Source organism: Natator depressus, chromosome 12 (assembly GCF_965152275.1).
Source record: "Natator depressus isolate rNatDep1 chromosome 12, rNatDep2.hap1, whole genome shotgun sequence".
Lineage (NCBI taxonomy): Eukaryota > Metazoa > Chordata > Testudines > Cheloniidae > Natator > Natator depressus.
In genome coordinates this window covers 18,934,333-18,958,565 of record NC_134245.1, presented here as the reverse complement: position 1 = coordinate 18,958,565, position 24,233 = coordinate 18,934,333, and the positions used below count along the sequence as shown (strand labels likewise).

Sequence of the window (24,233 nt, the reverse complement as noted above, 5' to 3'; positions counted from 1 at the left end):
GTACAGGTAGTATATATATTGTGTGGATGCAGTCCACAGAACACCGAGAGTTGCATATGTGGCCCACAGTGGTAAATCGGTTGAGAACCACTGAACTACCCGTTAGCACACACACCTTTCTGTCTCAGCAAACTACATTTATTCTTAGGATAAAAGCATCATAGAGAAAACATTAAAAATAAAATTAAAGGGCCTATAATATTTACTAAATATACCAGAAGTTTTCCATCAGTCCTGTGAGCTCTAGTAGGCCCAAAGTATTCCTTTTTCTGAATCAAAAGAAAGACCCTTGAGTCTGTTTATACTCAGCTTTTATATATTCTAAGTTTGTTCTTTGACTATTGGTCTCTGGAAAACCTGTTTTGATTTGAACCAGTATATGCAAATCACCCCAGAGTGTGGTACCTTTCCAGAGTTTGTTTACAGTCTCAGCAATTTGCCTTACTCACCATTCCGAGCACACACACTTTTTACTTCCTGAAGAAGCTGTGATAGTCTTCTCCCCCATGGAGTTGCATATAATTCCTGGCCCAGAATGATACATTAACCATTCATAAATTTAATACAGTATGGCCCTCAAAAATACTCGATCTGCTTGCAATATCTGTCTCATCTCCATTCTTTTACTATTGGATTTCTCAATAGGGGAAACTCAGGTCTGCTTTATTTCTCTGGTTCAAAGGCAAGCATTGTAACACCTTTGAGAACAGTATGTTTCCTTACCTATGTGTTTGAGCTTCCGAAAAATTAATTTGTCCTGCAACCATTTGATCAAGATGTTCTCCAAGCATCTGCTGAGTACTTCTGCAAAAAATATTTCTTTGACATCTGCCATTTGATAGGATGTTTCTAGAACTCAGCATTTCCATATCCTAGGTCAAAAAGGCATAGGAATCTTGATCTTGTGCTTCTTTGTTGAGCATATCATATGCTGCTGTCATGTTGTTTGCCCCTATTAAGATTGTTTTGTTGGTCTGCCTGGCTGCTTAAAATGTAGTGCCTTTTTTAACATATATTTTAATCACACATATATATGTGCAATATCTCTGTGCTATTGGACATTATTTCTGTCACCGTTTGTGATGTTCATTTTAACCCCGCAACTTGTAGGTGCAGGAAAAAAAGTGCAGGTGTAGATGAGAATCCTGATATTCTTGGGTTTATCAAAGGATTCAGATAAATGCTAATTGAGGACCTGTTACTAAATTTAATGGGAACCAACAGTTCAAGCATTTTTCTTTCAAAATAATTTTTGTGCATTAGGCTACATACATGCTAAAATACATTGTCTTGAACTGTTATGTTTAGAGGGAAACAATCCAAGCGAGGGGTCCTTGAACTTTTTGTTGTCTAAGATTTTGATTAGCAATTAGCAACAATGTACAAATTTTAGTGCCTGCTTTCCATTCTTTCATTAAGTTTATGGGACAGATGTAGCAATTTAAAACTGTAATTAATGACATTTTAGTAACTCAGTTAACTTCCTTGTCATGCCAGTAGCATTAGGGAATACAAGTGTTAGTTAAATTAATAAAGACATGGATTTAAGACCAAAAAAAATTAGATCCAGGTCCTGACTACCCCAAATCTCAAGAATGGTTGGATCAGGTTTTGTTTTGAGGCCATCTACAGATAGGAAATCTTTCACAATGAGACTAGAGTATACTGAGTTCCTACAATATGTTCATCTTGTGCTGTTGTCCATGCTAAAGGGGAAAAGAAGGAAAAATTCCTTAGACGTTATGACCAGAGCTGTATATTTTAAGACCATATTTCTTACAATATTAATTCTTAGGGTATGTAATGTACAAATGACCCAAGAGAAATGAACGTAACATCCCTAATAGCGGAAACTCTGTTGTGTTTTTTTGTCCTGACTTCTCCAACAAGAAGTTGGAGGATTGGGCCAAAAGAAATCTGATGAGGTTCAACAAGGATAAGTGCAGAGTCCTGCACTTAGGACAGAAGAATCCAATGCACCACTACAGACTAGGGACCGAATGTCTAGGCAGCAGTTCTGCGGAAAAGGACCTAGGGGTGACAGTGGATGAGAAGCTGGATATGAGTCAACAGTGTGCCCTTGTTGCCAAGAAGGCCAATGGCATTTTGGGATGTATATGTAGGGGCATAGCCAGCAGATCGAGGGACGTGATCGTTCCTCTCTATTCGACATTGGTGAGGCCTCATCTGGAGTACTGTCCAGTTTTGGGCCCCACACTACAAGAAGGATGTGGATAAATTGGAGAGAGTCCAGCGAAGGGCAACAAAAATGATTAGGGGTCTGGAACACATGACTTATGAGGAGAGGCTGAGGGAACTGGGATTGTTTAGTCTGCAGAAGAGAAGAATGAGGGGGGATTTGATAGCTGCTTTCAACTACCTGAGAGGTGGTTCCAAAGAGGATGGTTCTAGACTATTCTCAGTGGTAGAAGATGACAGGACAAGGAGTAATGGTCTAAAGTTGCAGTGGGGGAGGTTTAGGTTGGATATTAGGAAAAACTTTTTCACTAGGAGGGTGGTGAAACACTGGAATGCGTTACCTAGGGAGGTGGTGGAATCTCCTTCCTTAGACGTTTTTAAGGTCAGGCTTGACAAAGCTCTGGCTGGAATGATTTAATTGGGGATTGGTCCTGCTTTGAGCAGGGGGTTGGACTAGATGACCTCCTGAGGTCCCTTCCAACCCTGATATTCTATGATTCTATGATTTTAAGTAATTAATGATTAAATCTTCAACTGTCTGAAATTTAATAGCATTCCTAATGTGCATAATCTTATATTGCTTACTGTTTTGAATAGCTTTTCATTATCTTAAGACGTATTTGCTATTTCAATTGTTAAAATATATTAGCACTTTTCCTCTTTACTGTAGTATTGCAGGATCTTCCTTATGTATTTGTCATCTGCAAAATATAGCACTTATGGCAGTCACAAGCATACAGTAGGGGAAGGGTCTGATAGACTATTAACATGAAGGAATATTTATTATACGATGGGGAAATGAAATCAGCCTTTTAATTTTAAAACACTAGTATTTTTATGTGCAAGCAGTGTTTGTGCAAGTAGTGAAATCTCCGAAGTATTGAATAAGCAAAGGTAGAAAAATACTGATGAGCTACAATTGGTATTGATTGTTTACCCAGGAATATTGAGTGAGCAAGTAAAAGTGATATAAGTTAAAGTTATTCACTATGGAAGAATACATATTTTTTTATACTCTCTGTGAGCCTCCTCCTCTTACCTAGACAAAATAAGGTAACTTATTCTGCCTGATTGTCGTTGCTCTTTCCCTTCCAGTCAACTATTACCTCTTAGTTTTTGCCAGTCAGTGTTTCTTGCGCTCACTCTCCAAAAATACCTGCTCATGCGCATTGAAGGTGTTCCTCTGGAAGAAGAAATAGGGACTTCTCCATTAACGTGTAATCCAGTTATCAAAGCAGTGGATTTATCTTGTGCTCATAGAGCATATCCAGTTTATTTAGAGTATAGCTGTAACACCCAAGAAACATGATTTAACTAAGTTGCTATGCCAATTTCAGTTAAACCAGTTGCTCTTTCATAACTGTACTTGATAAATAACACTACTAGAAGAAAGTTAGACTTTATTTTTTAGAGACTTGACAATAAAGAAATGGTTAGTATCGGTTATACCAGTGAGTTTAGCTTACTACTTCATTGCATTATCTGGGTAACAATAACTTTCTAATCATCCAACGTTTTAAAAACCATGGGAATTTACCAGCCTTTGATGGCAGCTGCTCCAAGCAGAATTTTTTAGCTAACATAATCAACTTTCCCTTGTTGAACCAATTAGAATTAAATCCCACAAGCACTTTTCTGGCAGTGTTTCTGAAAGGAAGACAAGTTTTATAAACCTGTTGTTGATGGTTTGAAAAAAATGATACAGCCTGAAATCAATTTTTTAATGGAATTGCTGGTAATGAAAACAGTCAAAGAGAAATAATGTGTGCTAAATATAGTACATGCAATTCTGCAACTAGACACGTTTCCCCTTACATTATGTTGAAAATATTTTCTGCATAGTTATAAGAAGCTCCCTTGACTAGGGTCTGATTTTATTTTTAAATATTTTTATATTGAATATCCTTAAATAATACGGTGGCAAACCTCTTTGAATTTTGAAGCCCCAGCAAGGTCAGAGGAGATATTTTTGCCTTATTGTAATAGCAGGTGAACATGGACCAAAGTGTGTGCTTAGAAAACAAAAACAAAACATGCACACAGAATCAATACATAGAATCAGAGGACTGGAAGGGACCTTGAAAGGTCATCTAGTCCAGTCCCCTGCACTTGTAGCGGGACTAATTATCTAGACCATTCCTGATAAGTGTTTGTCTAACTTGCTCTTAAAAATCTCCACAACCTCCCTAGGCAATTTATTCCAGTGCTTAACCATCCTGACAGGAAGTTTTTCCTGATGTCCAACCTAAACCTCCTTTGCTGCAATTTAAGCCCATTGCTTTTTGTCCTATCCTCAGAGGTTAAGAACAACAATTCTTCTCCCTCCTCCTTGTAATCACCTGTCATATACTTGAAAACTATTATGTCCCCTCTCAGTCTTCTCTTTTTCAGCCTAAACAAACCCAATTTTTTCAGTCTTCCCTCATAGGTCATGTTTTCTAGCGCTTTAATCATTTTTGTTGCTCTGGACTTTCTCCAATTTGTCCACATCTCTCCTGAAATGTGGCGCCTGGAATTGGACACAATACTCCAGTTGAGGCCTAATCAGCACAGAGTAGAGCGGAACAATTACTTCTTATGTCTTGCTTACAACACTCCTGCTAATACATTCCAGAAAGATGTTAGCTTTTTTTGCAACAGGGCTACACTGTTGAATCATATTTAGCTTGTGGTCCACTATGACCCCTCCCCTCCCCCCATCCCTTTCTGCGGTGCTCCTTCCTAGGCAGTCGTTTCCCATTTTGTATGTGTGCAACTGATTGTTCCTTCCTAAGTGGAATACTTTGCATTTGTCCTTATTGAATTTCATCTGATTTACTTCAGACCATTTTTCCAGTTTATCCAGATCATTTTGAATTATAATCCTATCCTCCAAAGCACTTGCAACCCCTCCCAGCCTGGTATTGTTCACAAACTTTATAAGTGTACTCTTTATGCCATTATCTAAATCATTGATGAAGATATTTGACAGAACTGGACCCAGAACTGATCCCTGTGAGACCCCACTTGTTATGCCTTTCCAGCATGACTGTGAACCACTGATAACTACTCTTTGGGAACAGTTTTCCAACCAGTTATGCACCCTCCTTATAGTAGCTCCATCAAAGTTGTATTTCCCTAGTTTGTTTATGAGACGGTCATGCAAGAGAGTATCAAAAGCTTTACTAAAGTCAGGATATACCACATCTACCCCTTCCCCCATCTACAAGACTCATTACCCTGTCAATAATTAATATAAATCAGAAAAACATTATTTAGTTAGGGTGAAATTCACCTCTTTCTGCACAAAGCCTGAAAAACATATTTTGTGAAGTGAACTAATTATGGCATGGCCAGGACCGGCTCTAGGCAACAGCAAACCAAGCACATGCTTGGGACGGCACATGTCCAGGGGCGGCATTCCGGCCACCCTTTTTTTTGCTTGGGCAGTTGCGCTCTCGGATCTTGGGGTGGCAAAAAGCCTAGAGCCGGCCCTGGGCATGGCTAATCCAAATGGTCAGGATATGGGTTCTGCAAATCCAGTAGCCAGTCTCCCAGCCTGCCCCAGTAGATCCCTGCATCTTTCCTTGTTCAACACTGAAAGACGTTCCTGCCAGTGTTTTACTGTGGGACATAGATGGCACAGAGATTCTTACATAGGACTTTCAAACATGGGTGAATTTCAACCTCTGAGAGCAATTCATATTGATAATTAAAGCACAACTAGATTTTTGATTGTATGGATGATATTAAAAGCAACATATCAAATTGATGAGGACTCACTGATATAAAAATACTTCAGATAATTTATTAAATATAACCCATACTAAGATTAAAACAAATGGGATGGAAGTATTCGTCCCTATTTTTCATTAAAAAAATGAAATTAGAAATTTTTCTAGCAGCGTTACTCAGCATTATACTGCTCCCATTGTTCTTTTTCAAAGCTACTGGCTTCTGAGGACTTTGGAAATCTGGCCACTTCATGTAGGTGCCTAAATGAGACATGAGCTCTTCTGAAAATCAGGCCCTGAGCAACTTTTCACATGTAGTAGGCTAACTATATCCGTTACATAAAAATTTCAGAATAAACAAAAAAATGTGTAAAAAAATATGGATAATCATTTATCCAAAGATTATAACAACATTGATGTGGGAAATCATGGAGAAAACATTTTGGATAATAAGTTCATAGCATCGATATGGCTCGTTTTGGTTTAATGGATATAGCCTACTACACGGTGTATCTCAGTATTTATCCACTAGTTGAGTGAATGAGTTGACGATAATTATAGATGGATGGCTGACATCAGAACTGTGCAGTTTCTTTGGTCTAAAACTGATATGTGGTATTTAACTTTTCATCCAAGTTATTTGAGCAGAGGTTTCTTTTGTCACATTTTCTGTCTGAGAGCTGAGTATACAGAAATTGTGCAGAAAGTAAACCTGCTGTCCTACTAGCACGGCCTTGAAGCACAGAATGCTAGATGTCCAACAGCAAAATAAAATCAGATGTATTTTTTCCAGATGATCACTGACTTTTAAAGACAAAGAAAAAACTGAAAAGAAAAATTCTGGAAAATAAATACAACCTATTGCGTCATTGTTCATTAGCTTAGTGTTTAAACACAAAATACTAATCAAGAAGAGATTCTACTTCTGAAAGAAATATCAAGTATTGATTTGTTAAATTCCAGGTTTGTAAGCATAACAAATGTCTGTCTTTTCTCCCCCTCAGCTCTGTTGGGTTAGCAAAAGCAGCCCTAGAAGCAATTAATGGATTCAACCTCTTTGGCAATCAGGTAGTAAAAACATTTGTTTGTTCATTCTATATTTTTTAAAAGTAACAGGTTGTTTTTTAACAAATTGTTTTCACCCCCGATCAATGGATGTGTAAAATTCATATAACAGAGTCAGTTCAATCTCAAAACTGGTACATTAATTTGTTACTTTTTCAGGTACAGAATGATAGCTGAGTAAAATCAGATTTGTCCTTACGGATAGCAAGTTTTATTTCTCTTTCCAGTTGTGTGTGGTTTTTTAATATTTTTTTTTGGTTAACTCTGGTTAAAATTGAAATATTTACGACTTTTCTACTTCCCTATCACCTTTGGTCAAGATTTTAAACAACTCATCTTGTTTGTGATCTAACTATTGTCATTTGTGTTTTAAATCTCAAGTTGGTTGCACCATCATTTGAATCTTTTCTGTTATCAACTTTGCACATAGTCTATTTATTTTGGATTTTTTTTTATTTGGTTTGGGTTTCTCCCCCACTTCCAGATACATTGAACTCCATTAAAAAACATAAGCTTTTCATCGTACGTTACCTCTGCCAGACATTCCCATTTTTACATTTTCAAAAATGATGGATATAGGTCTCTTACTATATTATACCCACAAAAGTCTAGACTCAAGAGTATTCTTTCCAAACTTAAGACTCTGAAAAGGTGGGTAATGGAGGAAATTTGTCACTGAGCCATTAAACATTGTCAGTCAATGGGGGAAAAGGGAGTTGTGGCTGTACAAAACTAAAGAAGAGGTGGGTGGTTCCATACATGCAGAGATAACCAAATTGCAAGAGCAAAGCACTCTGGCAGAGGATTGTCCATAAGTGACTTTTGGCAAAAAAGTGAGTGCAGCAGCAGAGCTGTGAGTTTAAAATGTTTTAATGTTTTAAATTTGCTCCCACGTTGCATTTTTTCAAGTGTTAATTCTTTCAGTTCTCAGGCAGTATTTGTCTTTCTAGAATACCCATATGTCTTCATTTCTGAAAAGAGAACATTAATAGATGTAATGTTATAGTTTTGCAAATTCTCTTTTAGTGTTGAAAATCATGCAAAACTTGATTTTGAAACTATTATTTTTTTCTTTCTTTAGCCACTAAATTAAACCTGCTACTGTTAAACAGTAGTTCATGGAAAGTGTGTGATCCTTGAAGGGTTAAATCATTTTATAATGGGACCATATATACTTGAAGTAGCACTGATCTAATTAAAAGTCAGAGGCTGGAGAAATATATCCAAATACGCTGAGAGGATTGTCCCAGCTGTACACTGAATGAAAACATCAAAAAAATTAAGGACTGACTGAGCCCTGGAAATCTTATTCCAAAAATTTATTCTTGATGGTTTAAAAGGGTGGGCACTCTTTTTTTCTTTTTTTTTTTTTTTGAATAAGTCCTGGTACTTTTCTGTTGCCTCAAAAGTCAGAGAGAGTGCAGAGTGTGGCAATCCTTGCCTATTTCAAAGCTTAAAATCCTGCTTTAAGATACAGCTAAATTTGATTCCCATGGTGAACCCAATGTGGGAGTTGGGGAGGAAATTTACACAGTTACCAAAGAAAAGCTTTGGTCTTTAAAGTTTTTCTTAATATTGTCTTAACTGAAGATCAGGGAGACTTGAGCATTTTTTTGTAAGTCACCTTTATTTAGACTTGCAAACCCAGGGCTGAGTAAATGTACGGACATAATGCTTTCCAAATGAGCTAGTGGGTTATTTATTCATTATTACTACTATTTTCTTATTTGTATTACTCTAGTGCCTGGGAGCCAGAGTCATAGAGTTGGATTCCATTGCAAGGCACTGTACAAACACAGAACAAAAAGACAGTCCCTATCCCCAAACAATTACAATCTAAATATAAGACAAGAGAGAACAGGAGGATACAGACAGAAGTACATGAAAACAATGACTATATTGTCTACATAGACAAGACAGACACTGGGTGGGAGAATTGATATAACACAGAAGTCAAGTGAACCATGTGATGATAGCAAACATATTACAGAAAAAGCTGTGTTATCCGGCCCTGTACCAGTTGGAAAGCTCTATAAACCGGCATTTATAATCTTCATAGAAAGTCCGGTTTATAGTCCAGATGGCAGGGGGCCGGCAGGCTCCTTACATGGCTCCAGAAGTGGCGACATGTCCCTGCTGCTCTTAGGTGGAGGAACAGCCATGAGGGGTTTGGAGTGTGGGTGTGCAGGGGGTAGGGTGGGGCGTGGGTTGTGTGCAGGGCGCAGGATCTGGAAGAGAGTTTGGGTACGGGATTGGGGTATGGGCGTGGTGCAGGGCACAGGCTCTGGGAGGGAGTTTGGGTGCAGGGAGGGTGTGGGACTGGGGGTTGAAGCGCGAGCGGGGGGTGCCGGATCCGGGAGGGCTCTCACCTCAAGCGGCTCCCTGCAAGCAGCAACCAGTCCTTGTGGCCCCTAGGCAGAAGCACAGCTAAGCATCTCTGAGCACGCTGCCTCCACCCCAGTTTTGGCTCCACAACTCCCATTGGCCGGGAACTGGGGCCAATGGGAGCTGCGGGGATGGTGCCTGTGGACAGGGGAAGCATGTGCAGAGCTGCCTAGCCGCGCCTCCACCTAGGGGCGCAAGGACTTGTCGCTGCTTGTGGGGAGCAGCTCGAGGTGAGCGCTCCCCACAGCTGGTGCCCCACACCCTCCCTCCCCTGCACCCCACCACACCCAAACTCATTCCCTCTTAGTTAACTGGAATTTTTCACTTACTGCACCTCCCATTCTCCCAACATGCCGGATAAAAAAGCTTTTGCTGAAGTTCCACAATTTCGTGGGGTATTGGAGGGATGAGCAAGGGAGGAGAGGCTAGGAGTGGCAGGTGTGGAATAAAGCTGAGCTGAAGAGCCTGAGGAGGGAGGGGGAGAGTTGGCGCAAACAGCCAATTGGTACAGGGCAGAGAAAGTCAGAACATTCTGTAGTGTCCCCAGAGTCTGTGTGGGTCTTGCCTGCACAGTTCTGAGTCTGGAGGTGTGGCCCCAGTTGGGCCCCACATTCTACACCCCTGTCTCTGCTTTGGCTGTTCCTCTTCCTACTGGCTGGAGTTAGCACAGATCTAATGTTAGTATGGCACTGTGTAAGCTGGCATGGCCATCCCTCTGCTTCTGCCTCTGGGGGAGGCCACCCCTCCTCCCAGTTTGGTCTGCTAGAGTCTTTTCCAAGCAAAGAAAAAAGAAGGGAATTAGCGGTTCTTAAGGGGCCCCGCCCTTGAAGCAGGGCAGGGCCGTAAAAAGTCTGTGCTCTTGCCTGCAACCAGGCAGAGTGCTAGCAGTCTGTTCACCCCACCGTTAAACAGGACTCCAGCAGGGATGGTGAGCGCCAAGCACAGTCTATGGGGCTCCAGTAGGGGTGCCCGAGGACCGCAGGCTGTCTGGCCGAAGGATGGGGAGTACTGCCACCCCAGGAGTGCAGTGGCAGTGGGACGCAGGCCCACCCAACTCCACCATGTCCCAGCCCAGGGCCCTAACAGCGGCTGAGTGGTCCATCAATGCAGGGATCCACCCGCAACACGCAGACCTTGTTTCAGGCCAACTCCCAACCAGACTGTTGCCTGGTTCCCCTGGGCTGCTTCCTACTTCTCCCCCTTGGGTGTACCTGTGTCCAGGGGTCGTCGTCAGTCTCTCCGTGATACACTGCTAAGGGTATTGGTAGCAGCTCCTCAGCGTCGGGCGTGGCAGGGCTCTCTGGAAGCTCAGGCTGGTTCCCAGGGCAGAAGTGCTTCTCCTTGGCGTCCCTCTCCAGCAGTGGGGAAGAAGCATCTGTCTTCTTCGGCAGCTCCCTCTCAACTGAGCTGTTGGGCCGGCCTTTTATATTTCCGCTTCCGGTTCCACCCCTCTGCTTCCGGTGTGTGGGTTGTGGTCTTCCTGGCTCCGCCCACCAGCCAGCTCACAGCGTTCCCTCCACTTTCACCTCTCAGGGAGGCCACGCCTCCTCGCTACTCACTGAAAAACAGGAGACCAGGATTCCCATTCTAAATTCTGTTCCTTATTGTCTGTATGATTTTTTTTGAGTAAACCCCTTCAATTATTTGTTCCTTAGTTTCCCCATCTGTAAAATTGGGGATAGTAATACATACCTCACAGATGTATTATGAGGCATTATTAATATTTGTAAAGAATTTTCAGGTCCTTAGGTGAAAGGTGCAATGTAAGTACCAAGTACTATTCTTCTTCTTACTAGAAGTACTTTAACTAGACAAAGTTTCTATAAAAAAATGAACTGTGCTTAATGTAGAATTTTCTCTCCTTATTTTACTGAAAGACAATATAGTACAAAAATGTAGATTATAGAGAGGTGTATTTGGCAAAACAAAATATTCAGGTTTTGTTTGTTTGTTTTGTTTTAATTTCATACAATCAGTTTCTAAAGTCTGCTGCAGATTCCATTCTACACTGTAAGATTTTATAATTCTCTTTTAAGGATGCAGAGTATCACTTTCTAACTGTCGGTTTTTGTCAGTACACAGGCTTCTGGGCCTGAGTCTTGCACCCCTAAAATCAATGCAGGTTTTGCCACTGACATCAGTTGTGCATGGACAGACTCTTAATTTCACCTGTGGTAATTGCCGCTGAAGTGTAACCTTACAAGAAAATCAATTGAAAATATGGAAATTCACAATTACACTACTCAATCTTTTTGTAATTCTTCCCTCCTTCCCCCCAGATCTCTCTCTTCTTCCTTAGCAATCTGAACCTCTCATCCTTCCTTCCTTAGTTCTTTTTCTAGAATAAATTATTTTTGGATCAAAGACATTTTCTAAGACTTTTTTTAAGTTCACAGCTAGTGGCTTAGATTTTGAATACTCACTGTATTTGTGCAGCTTGCAGGTGAATATCCAAAATGTTCACTGCAGAATATTGCTTTATAAATGGTGTAATCTCTCCACTGTAAACGTGCTAGCTTTGTATCACATACATACTTCAACCAGTGGTTAGCAAGTGCAGTCAAAGGGCTCAATCTTTCATGGTGCTGAACACACTCAATAGCTTGTATCATTGGGTCCTAGTGAGGAGAAGTGAATGATTATTATAAGCGTGCCTTTTATCTCATCAAGAATGTCTAAAGTAGTCTTGCCACTTTCCCCTCCCTTACCCCCCGCCCCCAGCAGTGTGCGAATGCCAGAGTTGGCACAACCACTTTGTGACTAAGTAAATATTCTGGTTTTTTTATTGACTAATAAGATGAATAACTTTCTATGAGTGTGTCAAGGTTCCTCCCCCACTCTGAACTCTAGGGTACAGATGTGGGGACCTGCATGAAAAACCTCCTAAGCTTATCTTTACCAGCTTAGGTCAAAACTTCCCCGAGGTACAAAATATTCCACCCTTTGTCCTTGGATTGGCCGCTACCACCACCAAACAAATACTGGTTACTGGGGAAGAGCTGTTTGGACACGTCTTTCCCCCCAAAATACTTCCCAAAACCTTGCACCCCACTTTCTGGACAAGGTTTGGTTAAAAAGCCTCACCAATTTGCCTAGGTGACTACAGACCCAGACCCTTGGATCCTAAGAACAATGAACAATCCTCCCAACACTTGCACCCCCCCTTTCCTGGGAAATGTTGGATAAAAAGCCTCACCAATTTGCATAGGTGACCACAGACCCAAACCCTTGGATCTGAGAACAATGAAAAAGCATTCAGTTTTCTTACAAGAAGACTTTTAATAAAAATAGAAGTAATTAGAAATAAGAAATCCCCCCTGTAAAATCAGGATGGTAGATACCTTACAGGGTAATTAGATTCAAAACATAGAGAACCCCTCTAGGCAAAACCTTAAGTTACAAAAAAGATACACAGACAGAAATAGTTATTCTATTCAGCACAATTCTTTTCTCAGCCATTTAAAGAAATCATAATCTAACACGTACCTAGCTAGATTACTTACTAAAAGTTCTAAGGCTTCATTCCTGGTCTATCCCCGGCAAAGACAGAATATAGACAGACACACAGACCCTTTGTTTCTCTCCCTCCTCCCAGCTTTTGAAAGTATCTTGTCTCCTCATTGGTCATTTTGGTCAGGTGCCAGCGAGGTTACCTTTAGCTTCGTAACCCTTTACAGGTGAGAGGAGATTTCCTCTGGCCAGAAGGGATTTTGAAGGGGTTTACCCTTCCCTTTATATTTATGAGACGCCCCCCAAATGTCAGCTAGGGTGAAACACTGGCTGGGATTTCTTCCTGGAGCTCTAGGAAAAACAGAGTTAATAAGACACATGCATCTCTAAATATACTACCAAGTACATAAAGACTAACAATATTTTCTACATCTCAAGGACGATTTTAACCAGTTGATTCTGGGAAACTTTCACGGGAGAGTGCATCAGCCACTTTGTTAGAAGCTCCTGAGATGTGTTGGATGTCGAAATCAAAATCTTGGAGAGCTAAACTCCACCGAAGAAGTTTTTTGTTAGTTTCTTTGACGGTGTGAAGCCACTTCAGTGCAGCATGGTCGGTTTGCAGATGGAAACGCCGTCCCCAAACATATGGGCGTAGCTTTTCCAGAGCGTAGACAATGGCGTAACATTCTTTTTCAGTGACTGACCAGTTGCTTTCCCTCTCAGACAGTTTTTTGCTGAGAAACACTACAGGGTGGAATTCTTGATCAGGTCCTTTCTGCATTAAAACTGCTCCCACACCATGCTCGGACGCATCTGTGGTTACTAGGAACGGTTTGTCAAAGTCTGGGGCCCTTAGTACAGGGTCAGACATGAGTGTCGCTTTAAGCTTGTTAAAGGCCTTCTGACACTTTTCGGTCCACTGAGCAGCATTTGGCTGTTTCTTTTTGGTTAGGTCTGTCAGTGGGGCGGCGATTTGGCTGTAGCGCGGTACAAATCGTCTGTAATAACCGGCCAAGCCTAAGAAGGATTGAACCTGTTTCTTTGACTTTGGGACAGGCCACTTTTGGATAGCATCCACTTTGGCCTGTAGGGGGCTGATAGTTCCTTGACCTACCTGGTGTCCAAGGTAAGTCACTCTGTTTAGGCCTATTTGACACTTCTTAGCCTTAACAGTTAGTCCTGCCTCCCTTATGCGCTCAAGGACTTTTTGTAGATGTTCCAGGTGGTCTGCCCAGGAATCCGAAAATATGGCCACATCGTCAAGGTAGGCGACTGCATATTCTCCTAATCCCGCTAGGAGACCATCTACAAGTCTTTGGAAGGTGGCGGGTGCATTTCGCAGCCCGAAAGGGAGTACATTAAATTCATACAGCTCGAGATGTGTGGTGAAGGCTGACCTTTCCTTGGCAGATTCATCTAGTGGTACCTGCCAGTACCCCTTGGTTAAGTCCAAGGTAGAGATGAACTGGGCCCGTCCCAGTTTCTCTAATAGTTCATCTGTGCGTGGCATTGGATAGTTGTCTGGGCGAGTTACAGCATTTAGCTTACGGTAGTCCACGCAAAAACGTATTTCCCCATCTGGTTTGGGAACTAGAACCACTGGAGATGCCCATGCACTTTGAGAGGGGCGGATTACACCCATCTGTAACATATCCTGGATCTCCCGTTCTATAGCAGTTTTAGCTTGAGGAGACACTCGGTAAGGTTGGACCCTAATTGGGTGAGCATTACCTGTGTCAATGGAGTGGTATGCCCTTTCAGTCAGTCCTGGGGTGGCTGAGAATGTTGGCGCGTAGCTAGTGCACAGCTCCTGGATCTGCTGTCGCTGCATACGCCCAAGGGTCATGGAGAGGTTCACCTCTTCCACACCACCAGCACATTTCCCTTCGTAATAGACACCTTCAGGCCACTCAGCGTCGTCTCTTCCCTGGGCTGTAAACTGACAAACCTTTAATTCTCTGGAATAAAAGGGCTTTAGAGAGTTAATATGGTACACCTTAGGCTTTCGGTTGGAGGTGGGGAATGCTATGAGATAATTAACAGCTCCCAGGCGCTCCTGGACCGTGAATGGCCCTTCCCACGATGCTTCCATTTTATGGGCCTGGAGCGCCTTTAAGACCATGACCTGGTCCCCTACTTTGAAGGAACGCTCTCTGGCATGTTTATCATACCAGGCTTTTTGCTCTTTTTGAGTATCCTGTAAGTTTTCTTTAGCAAGGGCTAAAGAGGTTCGGAGGGTGTTTTGTAGGTTGGTTACAAAGTCCAGAATGTGCGTGGCATTGGATAGTTGTCTGGGCGAGTTACAGCATTTAGCTTACGGTAGTCCATGCAAAAACGTATTTCCCCATCTGGTTTGGGAACTAGAACCTTCCTGGAGAAGGTGTAAATCCCTCCCATTGCTGTTTCACCAACTGCAATGGCCCCTTAACCTCACGGCCATATACAAGTTCAAATGGGGAAAACCCTAAACTGGGGTGTGGTACAGCTCTGTAGGCAAAGAGCAACTGCTGCAACACTAGGTCCCAATCATTGGAGTGCTCATTTACGAATTTACGTATCATGGCCCCCAAAGTTCCATTAAACTTCTCCACCATGCCATTTGTTTGATGGTGATAAGGAGTGGCAACCAAGTGATTTACCCCATGAGCTTCCCAAAGGTTTTTCGTAGTTCCTGCCAGGAAATTAGTCCCTGCATCTGTGAGGATGTCGGAGGGCCAACCTACCCTGGCAAAAATGTCTGCTAGTGCCTGGCACACACTTTTAGCCCTGGTGTTGCTTAGAGCTACTGCTTCCGGCCATCGGGTGGCAAAATCCATGAAAGTCAGTATGTACTGCTTTCCTCTGGGTGTCTTTTTCGGAAAAGGACCCAGAATATCCACAGCTACTCGCTGAAATGGAACTTCAATGATGGGGAGTGGCTGGAGAGGGGCTTTGACCTGGTCTTGGGGCTTTCCCACTCTTTGGCACACCTCACAAGACTGGACATAGGTAGAAACATCCTTGCCCATTCCCTCCCAGTGGAATGACCCCCCCCCCCCAAACAGTCTTTGGTCCTGTTCACCCCAGCATGGCCACTAGGGTGATCATGGGCTAAGCTCAAGAGCTTGGCCCGGTATTTAGTTGGAACTACCAACTGTCTCTGAGGATGCCAGTCTTCCTGGTGTCCACCAGAAAGAGTTTCCTTGTATAAAAGTCCTCTTTCTACAACAAACCTGGATCGATTAGAAGAGCTGAGAGGCGGTGGGTTGCTCCGTGCCGCCGTCCAAGCTCTCTGGAGGCTTTCATCTGCTTCCTGTTCGGTCTGGAACTGTTCCCTTGATGCTGGAGACATCAGTTCCTCATTGGATTGTGGACCTAGGCTTGGTCCCTCTGGAAGCGATATAGGGGATGGAGCTGTTTCTGTTGACTGTGAACCGCTCTCCGCTGGTGCACTATGTTGGGATTCAGGCTCCGGCTGAGCCTCTTGTGTCGGGTTATCGGCTGCTGCCAGTTCAGGGTCGGTGGGGCCCTCTGGTGTTGAGGTTGCACGTACTGGATTCAGTGCTGACAATGGGTCTGGTGTTGGTTGCTCGGCTGGTTCCGGTTCTGGGACTAGTTCCGTCTGGGTCTCTGGGACTGGATCCACTACTGCTGTTGCAGACATTGGCCTGGGGTCCAGGTCCATCACCTCTGACCGGGTCCTGATAGAAGTTTCCGGAACAGAGCTAGGCCGCACGGCTTGTTTAGCCTGGCTGCGGGTGACCGTTCCCACCCTCTTGGCCTGCTTCACATGATTGGCCAAGTCTTCCCCCAACAGCATGGGGATGGGATAATCATCATAGACTGCAAAAGTCCACATTCCTGACCAGCCCTTGTACTGGACAGGCAACTTGGCTGTAGGCAAATCGAAAGAGTTGGACTTGAAGGGTTGAATCGTCACTTGGATCTCTGGGTTGATTAAATTGGGGTCCACTAAGGAAGCATGGATAGCTGACACTTGTGCTCCGGTGTCCCTCCACGCAGTGACCTTCTTCCTGCCCACACTCACAGTTTCCCTCTGCTCCAAGGGTATCTGGGAGGTATCTGGGCCTGTGGACCTCTGGTGTGATTCCGGTGCAATGAACTGTAATCTGTTGGGGTTCTTGGGGCAGTTGGCCTTTACATGCCCCAGCTCGTTACATTTAAAACATCGTCCAGCTGACGGGTCACTGGGGCGAGGAGGGTTGCTGGAGAACGGGGTGGTGGGACGATAAGGGGTCTGGAGGGTTCTTTGGGAGGTAGGTGGGGCTTTGGGCGGCCCCCGGTAATAGGGTGGGGTCTGGGGTTGTCCCTTCTGGTCTCCGCTCCAACTGCAACCAGTTTTCTTCTCTGCCACCTCCACCCATCTGGCTCCAATCTCTCCTGCCTCGATTACAGTTTTGGGCTTCCCATCTAGGATGTATCTTTCTATTTCTTCAGGAACACCCTCTAAGAATTGTTCCATTTGCATTAGGAAGGGCACATTTACTGGAGATTCAACACTTGCTCCTGATATCCAGGCATACCAATGTTTCACAATGTGGTAGGCATGTCAGGTAAATGACACGTCTGGTTTCCACCTTAGGGCTCTGAACCTCCGAGAATGCTCGGGTGTTATCCCCATTCTGACTCTCGCCTTGGATTTAAACAGTTCATACTCGTTCATGTGTTCTCTAGGCATTTCAGCCGCCACCTCAGCTAAGGGTCCACTGAGCTGTGGCCTCAGCTCTACCGTGTATTGGTCGGTAGAGATGCTGTGCCCAAGGCAGGCCCTTTCGAAGTTTTCTAAGAAGGCCTCAGTATCATCACCTGCCTTGTAGGTGGGGAACTTTCTGGGATGGGAAGTGGTACCTGGAGAAGGATTGCTAGGGTTTGTTGGTATATTCTGCTGAGCCTTTATCTTCTCCACCTCCTCCACATGCTTCCTCTCTTTTTCCTTCTCCTCCTCCACATGCTTCCTTGCCTCCATTTCCTTCTTGTGGGCAGCCTCCTGTACCTCTTTCTCCAGCCGCATGAGTTCTATTTGTCTTTCATGTTCCCTTTGTTTTTCCTCAGCCTGAAATTTGGCTAATTCCAGCTGTAGTCGAGCCACGGATTTTGTCATTCTAACCTCTCTGTTTTTAACTAACTTTACACCCGAGGTTTAGAAATAAACAAACAAAACTTGGCTGTAAAATTTTGCTGTGCTGGAATAGAATATCTATTCTCTGATAGTGATTGTCAGCCTACAGAAAAAGACAATTCCCTTGTCTCTGCTCTGGGCCCAAATCAAAGCAAAAAACCTCCAACTACTTGGAAACCTGCTTACCCAGCCCAAAGAAAAAGCAAATGGGTAGAACACACCCATCCTATTTACTTTTAGGAAAAAAAAAACTCTGGGTTGGAAGACTGTGAATTTCCCTGCAGGAGTTAAGTACCCTGCCTCCAGGCAAAGAAAACCCGCAATTCACAAAGATAATCCCCTTTTGTCTCTGCTTGGCCACAAAGCAGAGAAAAAACAAGCTGCTTTCAGTTTCAGCTGCTTTTTGGACTTGCTTTCCAAAGGAAAAAAAAATTTCCTTTTTAAAATCTGTATTTCTAGTTCAAAAAATCTCAACTGGATCTCAAAATGATTTCAGGTTAATCCCACCACTCTGCCACCATGTCAAGTTTCCTCCCCCACTCTGAACTCTAGGGTACAGATGTGGGGACCTGCATGAAAAACCTCCTAAGCTTATCTTTACCAGCTTAGGTCAAAACTTCCCCAAGGTACAAAATATTCCACCCTTTGTCCTTGGATTGGCCGCTACCACCACCAAACAAATACTGATTACTGGGGAAGAGCTGTTTGGACACGTCTTTCCCCCCCAAAATACTTCCCAAAACCTTGCACCCCACTTTCTGGACAAGGTTTGGTTAAAAAGCCTCACCAATTTGCCTAGGTGACTACAGACCCAGACCCTTGGATCCTAAGAACAATGAACAATCCTCCCAACACTTGCATCCCCCCTTTCCTGGGAAATGTTGGATAAAAAGCCTCACCAATTTGCATAGGTGACCACAGACCCAAACCCTTGGATCTGAGAACAATGAAAAAGCATTCAGTTTTCTTACAAGAAGACTTTTAATAAAAATAGAAGTAATTAGAAATAAGAAATCCCCCCTGTAAAATCAGGATGGTAGATACCTTACAGGGTAATTAGATTCAAAACATAGAGAACCCCTCTAGGCAAAACCTTAAGTTACAAAAAAGATACACAGACAGAAATAGTTATTCTATTCAGCACAATTCTTTTCTCAGCCATTTAAAGAAATCATAATCTAACACGTACCTAGCTAGATTACTTACTAAAAGTTCTAAGGCTTCATTCCTGGTCTATCCCCGGCAAAGACAGAATATAGACAGACACACAGACCCTTTCTTTCTCTCCCTCCTCCCAGCTTTTGAAAGTATCTTGTCTCCTCATTGGTCATTTTGGTCAGGTGCCAGCGAGGTTACCTTTAGCTTCTTAACCCTTTACAGGTGAGAGGAGCTTTCCCCTGGCCAGAAGGGATTTTAAAGGGGTTTACCCTTCCCTTTATATTTATGACAGAGTGGAAAAAGGTAGCTTGTGTTGTTCTTCAAGTGCTGATCTCTGTGTATTTCTTATGTGGGTACACATGTGCACCATGCACCTGAGTTTGGAGATTTAGTAGATAATAGTATCCATTGTCTGCACATACGCAGTTGTTCTCCTCATGCTCCGAACCAAGGATATAAGGGGCAGTGCAGATCCTTCTTACTACTGCATGGCCTGAGTTGTAATCCTCTGTATCCACAGATTTCTCCATCCTTTCTTTCTCTTAACAAACCTGTAAATATATTGTAAATATTTTTAGTATTTTAGTATAGTTAAAGTTTTAGTTTTAGCATAGTTAGTATAACTTAGTTTTCTCCCTGCCTCAGGGAATCTCTCTCCAAGACAACAGACTACTCTGAGTCCAGGGTTTAAGAACTGCATTTCCTGCCTCCACTCCTTCTCCATGAGCAATGAGCACCAATGCTGCCTCTGTTTTCTGGGTGAGGCATATATCTCAGTTAAGCACAGCATTTGCTGCTTGTTTCTCCCTCAGATCCACAAGGCTCGTGAGCTCCAGCTGAAAAAACATCTGGCTATGAAACCTCAGTTTGATCTGGGTTAGGGAGACCCCCTTGTATGTCAGTCTCAACTGATGAGGAGTACTCCTCCAAGCAAATGCTCAGGAACAAAAGTCAGAGCTGCTAAGCCCATAGAGTCATCATCCAGGGCTTCTCATGACACTGAGGGGCACTCTCACAAGCAGAAGGCCGTATCTCCTTCCAGATCTGCTTCCAGAAGAGATCACTCCCTTACTCCCTCCAAGTCAAGTGAATCTTCATAGGTGGAGCCTAAGGAATTAGACTCACTTAAATCCTTTGGCCATGAGAGGAAGGTGCAAAGGAAAAAGGATCCGCCAGTACTGTTGTTGTGTCTGATTTCTAAGCCGAAGGATCGGCACTTGCCGACAACATCTAAGAGTTCACTTGTAGACTCTTTGACAGTAGTGGCCCTTCCCTGTAAAGAACTACCATCCTGATGACTGTGGATGCACTGGATCCATCAGTCTCAACTACTGGAATGCCCCAGACTGACAGACCAAAACTTACACCTTGTCAGAGGATATCTTCACCCTTCCTTAGCCTCAGTCTCCTTTTCCTTCGGATCTGACCTTCCTGTGAGACACTGGCACACCAAAGGAGGAAATTACTTCCAGGAGACATGAATATTCCCCTCCTTTCACCCACTGGTGCTGATGGCTCTACTGGTAGAACAGGAACCGGCATTCTCTTTGGAGGCTCCAGGTGATTCATCACCCCCACATAATGAGGTAAGTCCAGACAGAGATTCGCAAAGATCTGGGGTCTATCCCCGACCCAGATATGACTACCTAAGGGAACAGTGGTATCCAATGCAGTGGGGTCCTCCTCAATTGATTGACCCTTCCTACTTGGCCCTATTGGGATCCATGGGACCCCTATGGTAGACATCCCGGATCAGTCCACCGTACCTCTTCTGTGCGACACCTACCAGCTCCATTGGAGCATAAGGAAGAGGGGATTGATCTGGATCCACATGTACCTACATGTGCTTTGTCTTCCTCACAAGAGTAGGCAGTTGCCCCATCTTTGCCATCCATATCTGACAACCCCAGTCAATATCACAAGCCTCTGCAGAGAATGGCGAATGACCTCCACGTTCCACTAGAGGAGGTCTAGGCTACCTGTCATAAATATAAAGGGAAGGGTAAACCCCTTTAAAATCCCTCCTGGCCAGAGGAAAAATCCTCTCACCTGTAAAGGGTTAAGAAGCTAAAGGTAACCTCGCTGGCACCTGACCAAAATGACCAATGAGGAGACAAGATACTTTCAAAAGCTGGGAGGAGGGAGAAAAACAAAGGGTCTGTGTCTGTTTGTGTGATGCTTTTGCCGGGGACAGAACAGGAATGGAGTCTTAGAACTTAGTAAGTAATCTAGCTAGGTATGTGTTAGATTATGATTTCTTTAAATGGCTGAGAAAATAGCTGTGCTGAATAGAATGACTATTGCTGCCTGTGCGTCTTTTTTGTAACTTAAGGTTTTCTCTAGAGGGATTCTCTGTGTTTTGAATCTAATTACCCTGTAAGGTATTTACCATCCTGATTTTAGAGGTGATTCTTTTTTACTTCTATTAAAAGTCTTCTTGTAAGGAAACTGAATGCTTTTTCATTGTTCTAAGATCCAAGGGGTTGGGTCTGTGTTCACCTATGCAAATTGGTGAGGATTTTTACCAAACCTTCCCCAGGAAGTGGGGTGCAAGGCTTGGGAGGATTTTTGGGGGAAAGACGTTTCCAAACAACGTTTTCTCAGGAACCCAGATAAAGTTTGGTGATGGCAGTGGAAGTCCAAGGGCAAAGGGTAAAATAGTTTGTACCTTGGGGAAGTTTTAACCTAAGCTGGTACAAGTAAGCTTAGGAGGTTTTCATGCAGGTCCCCACATCTGTACCCTAGAGTTGAGAGTGGGGAAGGAACCTTGACACTACCCAATATCACCTCCTTGACATTTTACAATCTTTTGGTCCCCCCAGTAGGATGGTCCTCCTTTTAAATGATGCCATCATGGAACCAGCTAGGATGGTATATCACGCTCCAATCTCCTGCACCACAACTGTGCTGAGAGACACATTTGTACCAGCCAAAGAAGCTGAGTTCCTCTTTACACACACAGGACCCAACTTCCTGTTGGCGCAAGCAGCCACTGAAAGTTCTAGATTACAACATTCTAAGGCTACACTGACGGATAAGGACTAAAAACAACTTGATCTTCTGAGGAGGGGAAGGTATTTTATCTTCCTCCTTTTCAGTTTCTTATTGCTAACTACCAAGCTTTGTTAGGAAAATTATTTGAGGATCTGGGGTTTTAAGGACAAACTCTTCCAAGAAGACAGAGCCCAACAACAGTTAGATTCCAGAAGAATCTAGTTGGGACCTTCCCACCAGTGGTGAAATCTGCACCACAGTAGGACCTCACCGTTGTACTGTCAGTACTTACCAGACCACCATTTCGACCACTGTCCACATGTTCTATGTGTTACCATTCCATGAAGGTCCCCTTTTTAGTTGCCATCACTTTGACTAGAAGGGTGAGTGAGCTGAGAGCTTTCATTACTGACCCATAATATACTATGTCTTTTATGAAAAAACGTTTCACTTTGCCTTCACCCAGTATTTGTCCCTAAAGTAATTTCTAAGTTTCACATCAGTCCACGAAGGACACAACCAATTAGAAAATCAGCAAGACCCTTTGTGAGTATAGTTGAATGGTTGCGAGGACAAGCATCTGCTCGGAGACTCTCTAAGTGTATCTCTGGCTGCATCATTCTGTATTACCAATTGGTAAGTATTCCTTCCCTGGATCGGGTGACATCCTTTTCCACTAGGGCCAACGAACCTCAACAGCATCTTTTAGAGAGGTGTTTATACTGGATATCTGTACTGTGGCTACCTCAAACCATATGTTCATGAAGCGTTAAGCATTAGGTCAAGCCCTTTCGGCAAAAGCAACTTTTGGGACTGTAGTACTACAAATATCTATACCAACTACATCATTGTACCCCGTTTTAATCACCCACACATGGAATAACATTGAGACCTGCACTCGAAGAAGAAATGGAGGTTAGTTACCTGTAACTGGAGGGTCTTTGAGATGTGTGGTCCTTATCTGTTTCCACTCCATGCCTTTCTTCCCCTCTGCTTCAGATCTTACCTGATTTGCAGTAAGAAGAGGAGCTGGAGAAGCATTGGTCCACACTGCCCCTTATACTTTTGGTTCAGAGCATGAGGAGAACAACTGCGCATATGTGAACTAACGGACACTACTTTCTAAAAATCTCTGAACTCAGGTGCATGGTGAGCATGCATGCTCACATGTGGAATACAGATAGGGACCACATGTGAAAAAACCTCCAGTTAAAGGTAAGGCACCTCCATTTTCTGATTTGCGTAGGGAATTACTCTGAATATAGGAGCAAAGTTGAGGTAGTTTGAGTACCATAAATAAATGTTTGTCCTTTTAAATGTTTGGATTTCTTGTAAATTTAACTCTGAATTTCCTGGGCTTTAAAGGGTTGTATTTTCCCCAACTACAACATTCTTGTCAGGCTTTTTACCCTTAGGATGTTGGTACGTACTGTCAACCTTAACTTTGCTCCAAAGAAGTTTTTGTCTGGAATTTCCTTAGTTTTTAAAATTGCCCCTGAATGTGAGGTTTGCAAGAGGGGAACCCTATACCTAAGATCCCTCTAAGATCTACAGGAAGAGAACTCCTGTCGGGCAGAATTTTGGGAGTACAATCTATAGAAGTATGGCTTTGTCTGTGTAAGTATATTAACAGCCAGCAAGCATTATAATGAGCCCGTTACCCTCATTCTCTGCAAGATTTCAGAGGCTCATTGATGCCCACAACCCTTCTGTACAATGAATCTTAGTGGGCTCATGCCCATTGCCCTTAGGTAAACCTTGGAGTCTCTTCATTCATTCATTGGAGGCCTACACACACACCATACAAGTCTTGGAAGGATTGTCAGGGACATCAACTCATCTCCCACAGGCCTTAGACTCATGGGGAAAGAGTATAGTGTCTGCATGGAGAAGATAGGTTGGGAGTCCAAGTAATTTCCTAAGGATTGTGGGGTTTGGGAAGAGGCTGATAGACTCTCATCATGGCCTCACAAGAGGAGGCAGATGGGGTCCACTTAAACTGTAGCCCCACACAAGGAGACTTTCTGAGACACACCCACAAGCCTCCTTTCATCCCCCAAAAGCCAAAATACAATCAATAGTCATCTGACAAGTGTAAATAGCTAAAATCAGTTCTAGATTGTCAGCCTAAAAAAAAGGAGTGGGTG

At 43.2% G+C, this 24,233-nt stretch overlaps 1 protein-coding gene across 4 annotated transcripts in view; it reads left to right on the top strand.

Annotated features, from left to right (window-relative positions):
- The window catches only part of PHKB (phosphorylase kinase regulatory subunit beta), a 226,731-nt gene that overhangs the window by 97,153 nt on the left and 105,345 nt on the right, over nt 1–24,233 (top strand). For all 4 annotated transcript variants that reach the window (XM_074968662.1, XM_074968660.1, XM_074968661.1 and 1 more), the window contains one exon: nt 6,917–6,980. In XM_074968662.1, coding sequence (XP_074824763.1) covers nt 6,917–6,980 — 64 coding nt within the window. The remainder of the gene's footprint in view (nt 1–6,916; nt 6,981–24,233) is intronic.